Source organism: Crocodylus porosus, unplaced genomic scaffold (genome assembly GCF_001723895.1).
Source record: "Crocodylus porosus isolate Cpor-Errol unplaced genomic scaffold, CroPor_comp1, whole genome shotgun sequence".
In the NCBI taxonomy this organism is placed as follows: domain Eukaryota; kingdom Metazoa; phylum Chordata; order Crocodylia; family Crocodylidae; genus Crocodylus; species Crocodylus porosus.
Window position 1 is genome coordinate 28,341,680 of NW_017728948.1, and position 18,506 is coordinate 28,360,185.

At 43.0% G+C, this 18,506-nt stretch overlaps 1 protein-coding gene across 3 annotated transcripts in view; it reads right to left on the reverse strand.

The window, feature by feature from the left end:
- Positions 1-12,221, reverse strand: part of TAPT1 (transmembrane anterior posterior transformation 1) — an 87,750-nt gene extending 75,529 nt beyond the window's left edge. For 2 of the 3 annotated variants that reach the window (XM_019553145.1, XM_019553144.1), the window contains exons 1-2: positions 11,944-12,221; positions 8,040-8,170 (exon numbers count right to left, since the gene is read on the reverse strand). In XM_019553145.1, coding sequence (XP_019408690.1) covers positions 8,040-8,170; positions 11,944-12,187 — 375 coding nt within the window. In that variant the 5' untranslated portion in view covers positions 12,188-12,221. The remainder of the gene's footprint in view (positions 1-8,039; positions 8,171-11,943) is intronic. The other variant, XM_019553150.1, reaches the window with a different exon arrangement.
- Positions 12,222-18,506: the final 6,285 nt, after the last annotated feature.

The following is an 18,506-nucleotide window of genomic DNA, read 5'->3' on the forward strand; positions in this document are numbered from 1 at the left end:
TAAGCATGCAAGTACTCCAACTGAAGCACGTCTCCACCTGCAGGTTAAAACTTGGCAAGTGGGCTAAATAAAGTTAAATGGGTCTCAAAATGCTTCCCAGATTTCTTTACCCTTCTTGCTATTTCAGATTCTGTTTCCTAGATGCACTCTCTTGAGACTACCTGGGCTCAACATTGTCATTTTCTGTCCATGCTTCTATCCACGGTAAGGCCCAGTGTATTATTTTGGTACGTGCCAGAGTGGGGGCAAAATACAGCCTGTGAGGATAAATTGGCAGACCAGATATAACCATTTGGCCTGCTGGCCACTGCTGAGTGCCTGAGGAGGGAGGGCTGCGCCATGTGCCACTCTGGTCTGCCACAGCCAAGGCTGGGCTGGACCAGGCAGCACGCAGACTCCTCTGCCCCTCCCTCCCTGCCCCACATCCATCCTCCCTCCCACCGCTTGGCTTCCTGTTGGCACTGCACAGTCCTGACACTGTGGCCACTGGCAGCCAAGCCCACTCAGGACTGGGCACCATGTAGTGCACTGGATAACCAACCTTGCCCACCTGCTATGATGAGAAGCTGCCACCGCAGTGCCACTGGGAGGTAAGTGTGCTGGCCATAGAAGGGCTAAGACTGGGGCAGCTGCCCCCAACTTTCACAATGTGACTTGCCAGTAGCAACTCATTGCAGCAGATGGGTGGGACAGCTACTCAACACACTGCATCGCAGGCCATCCCATGCAGACCCAGCTGCCAACGGCTGCTGTGCCAGGACTGTGCAGCGCCAACAGGAAGTTGAGCAGGGGAAATGGATGTGGTGGGGCACAGGACTCTGTGTGCTGCACAGCCTAGCCTGGCCCTGGCTGTGGCAGAACAAAATAGCACACAGACCTCCCTCCTCAGGCTTGTGGCAGTGCCTGGCGGGCCAGATAGGATCAACTGGTATTTCTCCCTCCACCCTCACAGCTGACCAAAACTTAAGTGGCCCTTCAGCCCAAATAACTGCCCAACCTTGGTCTATACCAATGCTCACCAACTTCAAATTCTGAGATTATACTAAATGTTACTTGTTACTACTTCCAAATCTATGCATTTCAAAAATCAAAAAAAAAACCCAAAGCAGGCCAACAATAAACCCTCCAGCATGTCACTGGATATTTGTAAATTAAAAAAAAAAAAATCTAGTTTCTCATGATCGATCGTCCACTGTTCGCAATCTCTCTGCCAGTTTTCTGTCTGACAAATGTGTGGATCCACAACAATCTGGACTTTTCTAGCAAGACTTAAATTCATCCCATTATCCCCCTATTTTTTAAATATATCTGTGTAGAACAACAAGCAACGCACAGTGGTCCATCTGCTTTCAAATTAGAGATTGCAGTTTGATTTCCTGGGGCCTGGTTCATATTACAAAGTTTTGCCAATGCAGCCATGTTAGCTAGTAATGAAAAAAGATAACAAGCCCTAGATGAGATACCATATTCTCTCACATACAATGTGATCTAAATAAGACATGCCTCTTTTTGAAATGCAGAAGGAAGAGGAAAACACAAAAACCTTCCTTGAAAATACTGGTAAGTAGCATATTTTCCCTGGGAAAGTATAAGCAGCAGCAGCTTGGGTGGGGGGGGTGAAACAGGAGTGAAACCAAAACGTTGTGGCTGCTCTATTAACTCCATAGCCACAGGTGTTGTGAGCTGAGTCAAACTGCCTGACCCCTCATGAGTTGAACTGGCTGGGCAGCCAACAGCACCTGCCAGGTCAGCTGAGGGCCCAGTCATAGCCAGCAGCTTCTGGTGAGTCAATTGAGGCCCCTGGCTCTTCATTAGGAATACAAAGAAGTTATACCCCAGGTGCCCAGACAGAGGCTTCTGCTAAGTCAACCTCTGCCAAGGAAAGAGAAGAACAGGAAGCAATATTCCCCTCCCCGCTCCCCTCCACACCAGAAGCTCCCATGTCATAGTCTGTTGTTACTGTATTTCCCTGCTTAAAACCCCAATTTCTAGCAGCTGATTTTGAGGGAAAAGGTGCATGTAAATTATGCAAGAAAATATGGCAACTATGCTAGCAAAACTCTTGGGGAGAACAGAAATGCATTAATAGAAGAGGCCTTACATCAACTTAGCTCATCTCTGCTGGGGACATGATATGCCTATACAAACAGAAAAATACCTTCTCTCAGCTTAAAACATTAACTAGGGGCACTTGTGTACACTATGAAGTCCTGCTTCTCTAGTGTATCAAGCTATGAGTAGTAAGAAGTAGGATCTCTTCATTCCTACCTTGACGCCTTCATTTTAAAAAGCTGGCATCTTCACTTAGTTTTTCTTATGTCTTATTTAAGATCATTGTGGATCAGCCTTTATTCATTTTGCTTCTATTCTTCAGTTTATTTTCCTCCTGTAGTATCCTCAACTCCCTTCCCTTAGCTTAATGCTTCCTATTTTACCCTTCTTTGACAGATTCATTTCCTCTTATTTAACTAAACCAGAAATTCTCAAACATAGCCCACAGGCCAGATACAGCCCAGATGACCATGTTATCTGGCCTGCGGAACTTGCAGCAGCACTGGGATTTCAGTACAGAACCCACTACCAAAATCCAAGGTCCAGAGATCCACAGGAGATATGTCAGTGATAGGGCAAGTAGTGGCATAAATCCCTGGACTGCTTGCCAGTGAACAAGATCTAGCCCACAAGGAACCCTACTGGCCAGATTTCTGCTTTTTAATTATTTTCTCCCCCAGACTAAACTAAATAGTAGGGTCTTCAGCTGCAAATATTCCAGGTGTGATGGCACTAAGATTACAGTGAACTGCTGCCTTCAAACAGTTTCAATGAGATTCCATAACAAACAGTTCTTGCTTTTTTTGTGCACACAAATATCATTGTTGATCTCACTAGTATGCTAAGTCTTGAGATATTTATTCAGCTATTTGCCCCCAAACTAGTGACCTCATAAAAGATGTATATAATTATTATACCCAACCACCCATGGTGATACAAATCTAAAGGAATTTAACTTTTGCCCTGTTTACTGTGTTATGTATTTAACTGAAGTGGGTTTTTTTTCATTTTCAGAAAACTAACTAACTTTGTTTCCTCTTGCTTTATTAGACCTTATGGCCTCTAATCCATGTTTACTTTTTCCATGGCAGTCTTTAATATTATTTTCATTGTCTTTTCTCTTTCAAACCAATTTTAATCCTCTCTCAACTCTGTTGTCCACTACCAAATGACTCCTGGCTGTCATGAAAAGACATTGCATTGTTTCAACCTTCCCACTCTGATTTGTATGTTTCTACTAGCATAGGTCTTTCAGCTTTCTGACTTCTGCAATGGTAACCGCTGTTTCACTTCTAGGCATTCTTATGTCCAGATTTCAAATCCCAATGAGTATTTCCAGGACTACTTCAGTAGCTCTTTATAGCTTTCTTTGCTAATATTTGGAAAGGCCTTTTTTTTTTTTGGTCAGTTTCACTGTATTCTTTAGGGCTCCAGGCAGCAAAAGTGAAAGTTGAAAAGTCTCTGAGGAGAAATGACTCCGCACTCACAGAAGCACCAGAACTACTTGTAACAAATGCCATCAGCATTGCTCAGGTTCCACTCAGCTCATGTTTGGAAGGCTGTCTCCACAACTAATAAGGGAAACATGCTGCTTCTGCCAGCAAGGGAAGGCACTAACTCCCAGAACAACTGCCCAATCACTGAGGAGTCTCCCTTTTACAGATCAGTATGATGTCATTTAAATTGGGGCAGTTTTCAACAAAGCTCTCTGCTCACTGTAGGTGTGACCATTGGGTATTTCTGGATACGGGAATATCAATCCCCCTCAGGGCCTACTTTTATGCTTAAATTAAACTACTACTAGGCTGAAAACAACACGTGGGGCACTGATCAGTATTTTCTTATTGTATTCTTGTACAAATCAAGAGGTGAGTGTTCATTTGATGTCTCACATATTATAAACCATCTGGGATATGAATGGTCTTCTGCTTTGTCCTTTTGCAATGAGATCCTAATTCATAACTAATGACTGAAGTGTTGGTATGAGGTTCACCCCAAAAGAAGTGTACAGCTATTCAAGTCAATGTGGGAAGAGAGAATGCTTTAGCAGAAATGCTCTCATTTTCTTGTGGAAGACCCAGTGCTCTTCTACAAGAAGCCCCCTTGAATATTTGTATGGTTTGTTTTTTTTGCCAGGAGAAAGGCTTTTATCTTGATACATATGTAATGCCCATCTATAGACATTATTTGCAGGCAGAGCTTTTCTAGCAATGAGGCTTTTTGTTAAGCATATCAGCAAATGCTCTATTTTGCTAATATGTAAGCTCTGCCAAAAAAAGCTTTGGAGTTCGGTAATGGCAAGAGTTTGAACCAAAAACCTGATCAAAGCAGGGCAAAACAGACCTACTGGGATACAACAAATAATGGAGTTTTTAAAGCAGCAATGCTATTTGACAAACTCTTAAAATATCATTTTAGTCAGGTGCAATACAAGACTATGACTTTTGTCAGGAGTAAAATGCAAATACTCACTGTTCCAACACCAAAATCCCTTTAGAGCAAAAGACAGCTGCTAAGAGGCATCATAATTTAGTCTAAAGATAGAAAGCTATAGGTAGCTCTCTTCTTCAGATCTAACCTAGCCTTGCAAAATCAAATATATGATCACAGAAAAATAGGGGGCCAAAAGAGTAATATAAAAAAAAAAAATTGTTGAACGTGGTAGCAACAGCCATGAGCGCAGTTTCTGGACATGTATGCTACCATTTCTTTGGTGAACACCGTAGGTCAGAAGTTTTAAACTTTTTTCAACCATTGTACACCCAGGTGGCCAGACACAGAGCAGTGTACCCCCTGGCCACCAAGTGGGGGGTGGAGGGGAGTGTTGGCACATGGCCAGACACGGAGTGGAGGGGACACGGGGCCATGGCACGCAACCAGATGCACAGTGGCAGTAGCCACTGGCTCAAGCTTCCCCCGCCTCCCTTGTTTGGTTGGGTGGGCGGCAGCAGCATGGGATGGTGTGTGGCAGAGCTCCGTCCCTGCCCGCCTGCGCATACCCCTGGTTGACAACCCCTGCCCTAGGTTACAGAGTCTATAAAATAGAAAACATTTAGATACAAGTAGCAAGCAGCTTCTTAAAGACATTAGAGGAAAAAGCCCTAAAAAAAAAAAATTGTGTCACTTTATGAAATAGCTATGAAAGGAACTCATCAGAGAATATGGCAGGTTGGCATTATTAGGCAGGCAGTTTACATACCTAAAATGTGAATTTCCATACTTTCAAGTGTCTGGATTTCATGTTTAACCTTAGCACTAATATTTCCTCTCTTTTTCCTTGTTCTAATAATTATCACTGCTAAACAATGTTAGAAGTTTTGCCATTAAACTTACTGATATATTATCAGAACACTAATTATGTTTTATGACAGATCCATAAAGAATTCGGGGAAAAAAATCAGGTATCCATGAAAACAAAGAAGTGTTGAATAGTGGAGCAAAATAAAAAGGGAATCTTGTCTTTCACTCTGGTAGCTCTTATTAATGTCACCTCTTCATGAGGTCTCATTGCAAATATTCTACCCTACAGTTCTTAAATCTAAGGTCTAAAGGAACAGGGCCTCTACACCTGTAGTTCCAATATCTTCAGGAAAGGCAGGCAAGGAAGAAAAGAGAAGAGACTGAGTGCACAGCATCTCAGGGGGGCATTCCTCCTTCTCATCCCACACACATTTTTAAATCCTAATGAGGCAACTGCTATTCTGAATGGTGCAGTGCAAGAGTGGTCATCAAATGCATTTTCCACCTTTAAAGGAAGAAAAGGAAAGCTATCATACCAAATGTTAGTACTCTCAAGAACTCCTAAGTCAACCTTTTTCAAACTCAAACAGGTTTAAAAACCAACAAGTCTATAAAATCCACTGGGTCAAAAGTGATACCCATTAAGACTAAGTCAAACAAGAAAAGGCTTGGCAGTTGGCTCTTCCCACTGACATATCTTGGGCGACTGACAAATTAACAAGTTTTTGATACCTCTCACTCCTCTTTATGGAGGTTGTCATGAGTTACTGCTAATAAGAAAATAGAGATAACAAAGGTTTAGCAGCAAAAAAAAAGAGAAAAATCCCTTTCACTGAATTCCACACTTACTCTTCAGGTCCCCTGCAATTTTTCATTGGTCCATCTCTGTTTCCCAGCTCTCTCTCAGGCTACCTACAAATTACAGTGTAAACTTACCTTACTATTCTAAAAGTGCAAGTTTTTAAAATCAAAGTCTCATCAACAGACATTTGATCCTGTATGCTAGATCTTAACTAGATATAATGTGAAGAAGTAATTTTAACCTCTTTCATTTTAGATCTTTCAGATATCAAAAGTTAGACTTTCTAAACATACCACTTGACAAATCAGGAATCCTTCCACTCCCCAAACAAAATCTATAATTTGTTTAATAAAACCTCTAGAAGACAGGTGAATTCTGAGGATCATGTTCTTTTCTATGAAGATTCTTCTGAGGGATGTGGGAGAAATTTATCAAAAATTAAGTTGCAATCTTACAGGGAGGGAACAGTACAACAGCATAATTTTACAGAGCCGCTGCCATTTTATTCCTCCAAACAACTTTTAGATTAAGACAGGCTTTACTGCAAGAGCAAATTCTGGGATCAAAAATGCTATTTTTCTTCAACTTCTGCCTTTAGAAACAAGCCGGCTTAAGGGAAAAATTCTGATCCATTTGTTGGTACCCTGGACTTTTAATTGAGTCACAAGATCTCAACAGCCTCCTCCCTTCTGCCAACCGTATCAATAGTATTAGGGGTGTACCAACAGAGATTTTTGGGGCTGATACAGATAGCTGATTTTTAAAGTGGCATATCGGCCAATACCAATCTGATTTCTGATACCAGCATGGCACCTTGAAGAGCAGTGTCCAGCTAGTAAGTCTGTTGTGGTAGAAGGGAAAGGGGGAGGGGAGGGGCAGATTGAGACCTCCCACGTTGAGGGAGGGAGTGAAGCTGGGGCTGGGCCAGAGGCTGGGGAAAGCAGTGCCTAGTTACGGTTGGGCAGGCACAGGATGGAGCCCTGGCTCATCTGGGGGGCATGGGGCAGAGGGGGAAGGGGAGAGTAGGGCAGGTGGCTTCCACTACTGCGTTGCTCGTCTGGAAGCTGCTCATCCAGGAGGGTGGGAGGAAGGGTCATGTCCATGGATCTACGCCAGGCCAGGGCTCTGCCAAAGGTGGGCAGCCATGACACTGAGGGGGCTACAACAAGTTTTAGGGTGGCTGCAGCCCACCCCCATAGCCCCACTCCCAGCGCTACTGCCACCCACCCCAAGCGCAGCCCCAGCCCTGCCCCGATCCAGAAGCACCCCACCCCACCATGCCCTCCTGGATAAGCGGTGCACAGCAGCAGGAACCACCTCCCTGCTCCTCCCCCCCCGCAACAAGTCATGGCTCCGTCCTACACCTACTCTGCCCCAGCTGGGCAATACTTGTCCCAGCCCATCCCAGGCCCAGCCCCACTCACCGAGAGGGACCTTGATCTGCCCCCTCAAACCCCTTCTCTTCCCCTCTCCCCTTCCACCACAATAGGAAGCTGCTCCTGCTGCTCATCCGGGAGGGTTGGAGGGCAGGGCTCCCTGTACCACCTGGACACTGCTGTTCAAGCTGCTGGGCTGTGCTCCTCACTGCCTATATGTTGCGCTGTGGCTGCGCATTCACAGGCCATTTATCGGCCAAATTAAAAAGCCATATCAGGCCGATTTCCAATGGAAATAAGTTTCTTTATATCAGTACCAAGCCAATATCACATCTATGTATGGGTACGCCTCTAAAAAAAAACATGCAATCATCCACTGCTGCTTGAACCATAAAAGAAAAGCAAAATATATATTTTTTTCTGAATCTGCATCCAAGCTATCACTGATTGCAACTGATTTATAGAAAAACCTTTTCCTTTAAAAAAAAGAAAATGGAAGAATTAAATGGCTTTAACATTATGGTCACAGACAAAGTATAAACCAATATAGGCAACTTAAAGAAAAATACCTTTTCCAATTCTCTTGGTATTCGCATACACGTATATACTCTCTCTCTCCGTTCTGTGTACTTTGCTTCATTATGTTCAAGGAAGTAACCTCTTGTTAGCTCACCACTGATGAACCTCAGCAACGACAGATCTGCATAGAGAAAAATAGATACAAACAAGTCAAATCTATACTGAACGCATATCAAACATGAGCTCCAAATACGAAACTTAACTGTGCTTTCACTTTTTTATTACAAAAAAGGTCTTCATGTAGAAAAGAAAGCTACCTATAACCTCCAATCTGGGCCACTAGAATCATATTGACAAAACAGTCTCAGCAGCAACGCAGCTTCAGTTAGCAGAACTGGACTTTTGCTACTGTAGCTTATTCACCACGGCTCTATTAAGTGAAATAAGTTATACCAGCGCAGCTCACATTGTCAACGATCTTTTCTCTTCACATCCTAACACAGCTACGCTGAATAAAGTTTGTAAATTGGACTCAGCCTCATTATAAGAAAATTCTAAAATATATTTAGCTTTGAGGGATTTGAAACATCCTGCTTAAGGGGTTCTTTCAACTCCAGCTAGCTAGTGCATCTTTGGGCTGCAAGCTTGAACCCAGGCACTGCTTTCATTCAAGGTAACTCATCAATCCTGTGCTGTGGACATAGGCTAAGCTACCTAAGTGTCGGCAGTCCTTCAATACTTTCACATAATTCCCCCAATCTGCCCAAAGGAACACACAAGTTCTCCAGTAAATCACTGGGAAAGAATTAGAGCAGCTCAGCTCAGGTAATAGTCATTCAAAACAATTTTGCAATGTGGCTATTCCTGGGGAGAGAACCAAATATCTTGATTTATCAATTTGTGGAGCAATCACCACCAGTATTAAAAAAAAGTCAAACAAACCACAAACCCTTTGTGAAATATTCATAATTTCTCCAAGGAAAAGGAACAGTTTCTTCAGTGAGTAACAGAAACCCAGTTGGTTAATTTTTAAGAGTCAGTCCATTTAGACAAAATTTTCCTTTCTACGTGGACTTAAGAGTTTTTAATCTTCACAGACAGATGCTCATGTTTGTTAATCTACACTAAAAGATGTCAATGTAAAAGCGCATCACAACCCCCCCCCAACCAAAACAAAAAACTAGGCAACTCAGGCTATTTTAAGCAACAGCTTTCTGAATTAGCTTATACATGCTAATTGCTTTTATAATAAAAATACATATCACTATCATACTGTCATTTTTTAACATTTATAACTAGCAATTTCCCCCATAATTTAACTGCAAACATTTTATCTTGTAAATTAAACTTTGGTCAAATCTTAGATTATTTCTTTCAAATAATTCCCAGAAGAATTTAATTTAGCTTTTATTATGTTTTTAAAATACTAACTTTCAAAAGGACTAACTGGATTAGGAAATGGATGATGAACTGACACTTGTCCCTACTTCATGCATAATTCAACTCTAAACTCAGTGATGTCCATTCAGGCTGCTAAAAAAATGCAACCTCCCCCAGAAGTAAGACGTTTTCAACAATTTATTAAAACAACAAAATCAATTTACACAGAGTACACTTAACAGTCAAGTACCTATATGTTAAAAACCACTAAACAGAAAAGGGGAAAAAACATGTTAAGAGTGCAAAAAACAACTCATCACCACTGCACTTGACAGAACAATTTATGCATAATTCCAGAGTGGCAAGCTGCTCATCTCCCTGAACCCAAAAACACCCCCCCACCCAACACCCTTTTTTCATAATGCGCCAAGAGTGAATCAATTCAAACTTAAAAAGTAGAAAAAGTATTTCACTTTCTGACTTCCACGAAGCATCTTTGTCCAAACTGTCTTGCTTACATTATAAAGGAAAATATATATTCATTTAGTGACTTCTTCTGTACTCAGCACAATGTAAGACTCTAAAAGTCCTCTTAGCTGTTAAACTTTCAGCTAAGGGAATGATGACAACTGAGGTTTTTAGCCTTTGTTCTTTACAAAAAAAAATAAAAGACTATGAATCTGTTGGTTCTTACCCTTTTCAATTCATACGTCAAGTTATCAAAATTAATGTTAAGAAAATGAAGTTCATCTTACAGAATAATGTATCCAGTATGGAAACTATAGGATTTATTATTTAATTATTATTCAACTTTGAGGACAACAGTGTGCATCTTAAAACACTTTGCTTTCCTTTCACTGTAAGTCAATTCATAATATTGTAATCAAGGTAATTCATTAGCATTATAGGATTTAAATCTTAATGCAGTTTCATCAATATCACAAAGTACAATCAATGGCACTGTAAATTTTATGATATAATGCATTTATCTGGAATGCAGGAGAATCAGAGGCTGACATTTGGTTAACGGAGGGAGACCACAGGTAGATTGTGATACACAGTTATATTTCTGGGAGCTTAACACACGTTTTTCTCCTGGTCAAGAAAATTATCTAATTTTCTACTTCTGATAAGTTTGTTGCTTGGTATCAGAAGCTTTCTAGTCAAAGTGTTTCTTTCCTTTCAAGGAAAGAAAAACAGACTGAAAAAAGGAAGTTAAACAGTTCATAACACAAGACAGAGGAAACCAAAAACCCAGCCTGATCTGAATTGCCATACAGTTAGCTTGGAAAATAGTTACTTTGTGGAAAGATTTAATTAGCTTATGTGAAAGCTACAATCTAATTCCCCAACACTGCTTTATAACATCCACCAACCACAGGCAACCTTTATAAAACAGTGATTCTCACCCAGGTTGCCCTGGTACCCTACAGTGCTTTGAGATCCTTTTAAGGGCGCGTGGGGTGCTGCACAGTATTATCACCGTTAGTTGTGTGAACTCCGTGATTTACAAGATAAACCCAGGGATTTCAAACAGGAATCCATAAAGTCAAAAACATTTTGACAAGCTGCAACAAAAGACTCTCTGTGATTTTTCCACCACGAGAAACAAGCAAGAGCTAAGAGCTGACATTTTCTCAAGCCTAAAAAGCTTGAGACCCACAGTCCTGAGACTGTGATGCTCAAGCAGGGGGAAGGTGACACCCTGGGGTGCCTAGAGATCCTTCCACAGGAGCTGCAGGGTGCCAAGCAGCATTACTACTGTGCCAACCCTGTTCGCAAGACAGACTTGGAGATTTTGGCCAGGACTCCAAAAAGTTAAGACCGCTTTGTCCTGCTGTGGCCTCTCAGAGCAGGAGAACGGCTGTTACTTTGCTACAGTCAAAAAACAAGCAAGCGCTGAGAGCAGTCCTGTACCTAGACTGTCTCCTCTTGAAGATTTCCAGGGTAGGTGATTGCACCACCTCTGGAGGGAGCTTATTCCACAGCTTGGGCACGCTAACTGTGAAGAAGTTTTTCCTAGTATTAAACTTGAAACAGTCTTCCAAGAGTTTGTGGCCATTACTCCTGGTTTTCCCCAAGGGCACCCTGGTGAACAGTTGTTCACCGAGCCTTTGACATACTCCCCAAACGAGGCTGAACCGTCACCTTGCTGGGGCCAACTCAGCCAACTTTCCTGCCTAGTGCAGGGGGCTGGACACGATGATCTTGCAGCCCCTGACATAAACGTTCACCCGGGGCCACCAGGATTCGTAGATCATCAGCCCCCACCCCTCTCTGCCAGAGTAATGACGATAATAATAATCAAAACATTACCATTTTCAGACCCCCTTTCTGTCCACCCAGGTGGCCACCTATACCCGTGCCTGGCTCTGGTTGAGAGGCAGCCCCGAGGGGGCCCCCAGCTAGGGGCGGCCTCCAGCCCATTGCACAACAGCCCGCGGGAGCCGCGCGACTCCCGCCCGTCCCCGACGCGGGGCCAAACCGAGGACAGGAGCGAAAACCGCCTCGGGGCCGAAGTTTCCAGGGAGGGGAGGAGGGGGAAAGGCAGCGCAGCCCCGGCCCGGCGCTCACCCGAGAGACTCTGCTTCTTCCTCCGGCCGCGGTCGCTCTCGTAGAAGCCCAGCGTCTCGGTGCGCTGCGGCGGCGGCGGTTGGCCGGGCTCGGCAGGCGGCGGCCGCGTCTCGCCGCTCGCCCAGCTGCCCTTCGCCTCCCCCCAGCCTACGCCGAGCGGCGCTGGCTGCTCCTGGGCGCCTCCGCGCCTGCCATCCCCACCACTGCCCGGAGCTCCGGCAGCGGCGTCCGCAACACCCGCCATGTTCGCCGCCCGCAGCGCCACAGACGCGCTCAACCCCGCGGGCCCCGCCCCCACCTCGCGTCATCACCCCGCGGGCCCCGCCCCCGCCTCGCGTCATCGCCGCGCGACCCATGACGCTTGCCTCCTCCTGGGGACCCGGTGGGCGTCATCTTGGCAGAGGCGGGGCGGGGTTGAGCCTGGGTATGGGGCAGGGCTCAGCGCGTCCTGGCTGCGAGCGAGGCTGTACAGCCACTGCCTCGAGGCTACAAGGCAGGGACAGAGAAGAAACAGCGCCTGTGCCCTAACTCGGGCCCGTGTCACACGTTACATGTGCAATGCTACTGACTGCTGAATCGTGCCATAAGTTTAGACCAGGTTGGGGAAAGTAATGATCAGGTCGCAGAAAGGTCCATCCAGCTTGAAAAGGAGGCAGCCAAAGTTGAAAATATGCAACGGCTTCAGAGCTGGTTTCTCTCCATCTTAAATTTGGAGGCACAGCAGGGCATCGTGTCACACCGTGTCCTACGGCAGCCAGAGGCTGGGCAGTGTTGCAGTGCCAAGGGCAAAGGATTGAAGGGAACCAGCTATACCCTGCTCAATCAAATGGCCTGACCATGGGAGAAGGCTTTGAAGAGTCGATCATTAACTATAAAGCCAACAGTGGCGAACCCAAAATACAGCCTGCCTTGCACGAGTGTGTCAAGTCTCCAGGCAGCGACTAGCTCTTACTCTGGGCTTGTGTAGTGAGATGGCCATCTAGCCCTACCCAAGCTTCTGCAATGAGGACAAGTGGCTCCATTCACATGCATGCCCTGCGTGCAACCAGGAAGAGATTTAAAACCCCAAGAATGAGATTTTATTTAATATTTCATTCATCTCTTTTCATTTCTTTAACATTTTATTTAAAAGTTGTGGTTGGTGAACTGTTATTTATCTGTATTGTGGTACCACCTAAAGGCCTTCATCAAGAATCAGAGTCCCACGGTGTACCCCCCACACACACACGTGCAACAAGAAATGTTCCGAGCCCCATGCTGCTTCTATTTTAAAGTAGAAAAGCAGGTACAATCATGGTGATATACTCTTCCCCAATTAGAGTGAGACAGTTACTTGGAAATTCTGGCCATCAGGAATCCATGGAGAAGTTAAAACTAAAAGACAACTTGGACATTTTTCTGAGACATCGCCATTTGCGTGTTCATCTCTGATGGCGTGTAATGTACAGTCTTTCAGGACTCCTAACGCATACCAGGATTTTGCAAAACTGCTACAGAAAAAAATTGAGTCTTGAGGAATAGCTTTTGTTTAAAGTTTAATTTAGGGAAGTAGATTTAGCACTTGCAAAAGTGCCATGGGATCTATAATGACAAGAACTTGCTGTGATCCTCTTGTTCGTTTTCATCTACTATAGCGAAAAGGAGGCACCCCTGGCACAAGGGTGCTACCTAACGCTGCTGGGTTTTCTGTCTTAGCTGACTCAAATGCTATCTAATGAATCGTCTCCACCAGTGCAGGTGGCACATAAATTCCCCAAGGTCTGACTATACCGAACCTGCTTATTTATGAGACCTGACAGTTTTCCTGTTTGAAGTCATATGACTACAGTCATAATACCAATATAATATAACTTGACAACTCTTTCACACTTCTGCGTGCCTGAGGCATATTGAATAGTTATCCTCATCTTACTGCCCACAACAGTGCATCTTTTCCCTGGAGTTTGCAACTAATGTCAAGACAGTACTTGGTTGCTTAACTTGCCCCCTTGCATATGCAAAGAGTTTTGTGTTTGATACTTGAGATTATTAAGACCAATGGGTTACAACTAGAATTTCAACCCTACTAACTGTATTGAAACCAACTTCAGTGTTCAGAGCCCTTTGATGAAAAAAATTTAGATTTAAGTATTCTGAAGAGAAAAAAAATATCTGCTCAGAAGTTCCATTAGTGTTTATGGATGATGCCAAAGGAAATTATACCAGAATTATTATCTTGTTACATAACCCTTGTTGGAAGCTATTTGCTCTTTAAGCTATCTGCTACTGCTTCTTGCTACATCCTGCAGCTTATCTGGACTGAACAGGACTGCTGAATGCCACTGACCAGAAGAGTCAGAGTTCAATGTGAAACAGTTACCCAGTATCATGATTGTCTAATGATATTTTTGTTGTGGCATTAGGTCAACATGCTGCTGCTGCTATGCTTCCCCGACTGTGCCAAGATGTTAAAGTAAAATAAGCTGTTGCCTCAGTTCCTAAATAACATACGGAATAATTTCCCTCCTCTCTATTGCTGTTCACAGCAGGAAGCAAAGTGGAGCAATGCCTTTTCTATAAGATAAGGAGAAGGAATGGAGTACTGGGAGTTCCCACAGCAGTTTGAAATGACAATTTTCTCTTCATGCTATATAAGAACCTTGCTGGAACAATGGTATGATTCAATAGAGCTAGAATTTCAGTTTATTTCTTTCCTACGGACAAATGACAATGATGGAAAGGAGAAAAAAACAGAGATATGGATTATCTGTATAAATAATGAAACTGTTAGGATGCCCATGGTGTGAATCCAGACCTGGGAATGAAGGCCAATGCACATAATCACTTGGAAGAGTAGACTATTATCTGTATTCAACAATAAAATTCTTGTAGAAATACTGGAAATGTTCTGTCAGTAAAAGAAGCCTAGATAATCTGTCAAGGACAATGAACTCACAATAATCTAAACCAATCGATTCTGTTCAAAGCTGGAGAAAAACAAAATTGGAACAGGAAACAATTCATACAATGATAACTCAGAAATTGGAAAAATAGTTATGGACAGAAATGCTAAAGCTAAAATGAGAGAGGAAAATCTAGGGACAAGCATGGAAAAAAATTGCAGTAAAAGCCAGTGAAATTAGAGGATGCGTTAACTTAACAACAAATTCACAGATGTTGAAAATGAGACAATGATGATGTGATAAACATTAAGTAAACAAAACAGATTGTATGTGAGAAAACATCTGGCACCTATCCTTCATAACACGTTTTTGCTCTTCAGGCTTGAATTTTTATGGTCAATGCAACATTGTTCAGAAAGCTTAGGTACTGAAAATATCTAAGTTTAACTGTTTAGTTAACTGGGTCTTCTGTGAATTAATTAAAAATGCAAGTCTCTAATTTTGTTTTGTATCATTTTCTTTCTCTAAAATAACACATTATAACTGCATGCTATTTTGAGGAATCAAAGGATGTAATGTCAATAAAGTCATGAGCAGGTGAGTGCAGTGGTGCTGAATTTTTGCCACAGGCAAGATCTCTTCAAGGCCTTTTATAATACAAACAGAACATTCTTTTACATTGGTATGGTGACTTTTTAGCTCTTCCATCTATTTAGTTCATGTAGGCGCATTCTCATTTTTCCACTGAAGCAATGCATCTCTTAGCAACAACAAAAAAGATATTAGCAAACTAAGTACAAAATCTTTCCAAGGCACAGCTGTCGTATATTTGTAAAATACAAAAGGCTTGGATGGAAAGCAAAATCTAACTCTGTTTCAGTCAATACTGTTTGGTAGTTTGAGTTAAAAATATCCTCATACAGCCACAAGGAAAAAATCATAAAGAGCTTTTTTCCATCATCTTCTATCTCTGACATTTGAGTGGTGTATCAATTTTATATGCCATAATCTTTGCATTTTAAAAACCTTCCAAAAAATCGCCAATGCAGAAATTAACCAGCATTTTATCCATTGTTCTAATTAAGCTTTTTTCACTAAATAGTTCAAAGTGATAGTATAAAATTTAAGTAGATTCCATACCATTGTTTACAATAAATTTTGCTAATTTGTAGGCTCAGAAAAAATTAAGATAACTCTTAGGTATAGATACATGGGTATTACATAGTATAAGTTCATCTTAGAATAGCATCACTATAAACAGTATTAGTACAATTCTACAATAACTGAAAGTCAGATTTGATGTCTGGCTGGTGTGTCTCCATTATTTATTGTATTTTAATGCTGTATTATAAAGCACAATAGCTGTCCCACAATTAAATTTAATGCCAGCTTCTACTACAAGCCTGACTTCCACACCTACCACCTTTGACAACCTTACAAAAAAAAAATCTTGTGAGATGTTGTCATGTCACATCTTATTTGGACATAGAGCATAGACATTGGAGGTGTGGGGAAACAGAAATGAAGACTTTAGAATTGCAGGTTTCTTAAATAATAACTTGTCAGAAACTGTTCTTAAAAACAAAATTCCAAACTTCTTTTTGTTTGGTCTTCCAGTACTTCTGCACTGGGGGGGAATTGAGGAGAGTAAGGGAAAGGTATAAAAATTACTTAAAGGAAATTATAACAGGATGTACAAGCTCCATGATAAGATGAGTAAAAAGAGGATGGCTATGGCTTATTAGAACAGACGTATAAAGAAGAAGAAGTTTTGTTTTGTTTTAAATTATAGAATGATGGATGTCTCCCTCCCCTGGCTGAAGCAAGCAACTTTCACTGTTTCTTTGTAGATTTTTTTAAAATTAGTTTGAACCCTCGTCCTGATTCTCATAATATTGCTGTGGTAAGAGAAATGCTCAGTGGTCTGTGAGACAAAACTCAACGGCAGTGGTTATTTTTGAGGCTTACTACTCTGAACTCAGCTAGTAACTCTTGTCTAAAAAGGAGCTTTAAACAGCCTTAAGAAACTTTACACATAATTTTAAATTCCATAGAAAAATAAAAAATATATAAAACTGTGGTCCAAATCTTAAGAGCTTAGCAAGAGTCAAATACAACTTCGAAGAGCCATACTTTTTAAACATATGTTTTGTACACAGCCAGGTATATATTCCCCCACACTTGGCATACTATTAAGAAATCTAAAAACTTCTCAGTCCAGCACATCCGATAACTCTTTCCCAATCTGAAATCCTGAATTTACCTAATAAATTACAACTTCCTATCTCTCTCTCTAATCCAGACCTTTCCCCGTTTGAATACCCTAAGGTGCTCTGTTTCTTAATGCAAGGATTTCTTTTTTAGCTCTGCTATCAAAATCCCATGACCCTTTAAAAAAATCCCTACGCTTACTGCGTCAGACACCTGAAGAATGAAACTGTGTTACTTAAAGTGTCCCCTCTGCAAGAAATACCAAGCTTTCATGTGCCTCAGCCTAGATTTGCTGAGAACACTCAAGTCAATTTCTAGATTATCAAACTAGAGCTAGTCAGTCATAGTCTGTGGCTAGAGACAGACATTACACATAAACCAGTTCAAGTGATTAGAAACTTGTTTAAACCTGTAACAGAACTGGAGGAGCACCAATACAGTGGTCTGATATTGTACTGGCACTGATATAAAAAAAATTAAATGCCTGTGTGTAGGTACAGCTGCAGCTACAGTGCAGCACGTAAGCAGTGAGGAGCCCAATCCAGCAGCTTGAAGAGTAGCGTCCAGCTGGTAAATCTGTTGTAGGGGAAGGGAAAGGGCATGGGGGACAGATCAAGGCCCTTGCAGTGCAGGAGTGAGTGGGGCTGGGGCAGGTACTGCTCAGCTGGGGCAGGGTGGAGTGCAAGACAGAGCCATGGCTCATCCAGGGAGCGCAGCAATGTGGGTGCAGCTTCCACAGCTGCACACACCCTGGGAGGGCATGGTGGGGGTGCTCCCAGATCTGTGCTAGGCATGGGCAGGGTGGGCTGCTGCTATGGGCTGGGACTGGGGCCGCATCGGGTCCTTGCCGGCACATGGTGGGGGGATGGGGTTGGGCCAGGGCTGCACCCGCAGTGGGCAGTGGTGGTGCTGGGAGGGGGTTAATGTGGGGGCTGTGGTGAATTTTAACCCCCTCCCAGCACCACTGCTGCCCACCCTGAGCACAGCACAGACCCCCTGCCGGGAAGAACCAGCCTGTCCCGCACCCCCTGGACAAGCCATGGCTCCATCCCATACCCTGCCCCAGCCCCACTCCTTCACCACCGGGGCCTTGATCTGCCCACCCATTCCCCTTCCCTCCCCCCTCCTCTTCCACCACAACAGACATTGGTATCGGCCTCTAAAACCTCTGTTGGTGCACCCCTAAATAGAACATAAGTTCAGTGCACATAAACCAGTTTCAAAATTGCCAAAACCAGTTTAAGATAAACCTGGTTAAGTGTAGTATTAGACTTAACTGATTGAGCTCAAAATGGTTTATGCAACTTCTGTTCCAGACACCTTCCTGGTTTAAGTTAGACCAGAGTTACACAAGCGAGCCAGCTCTGGGCTAACCAGAGCAGGGACAGAGGCTGGCCCCGGAAGGGAAGAAGTTCATTTCAGTTGAACAAAGCATTCTCAGCACCTCTGAAAACCAGCCTTAGATGTCTC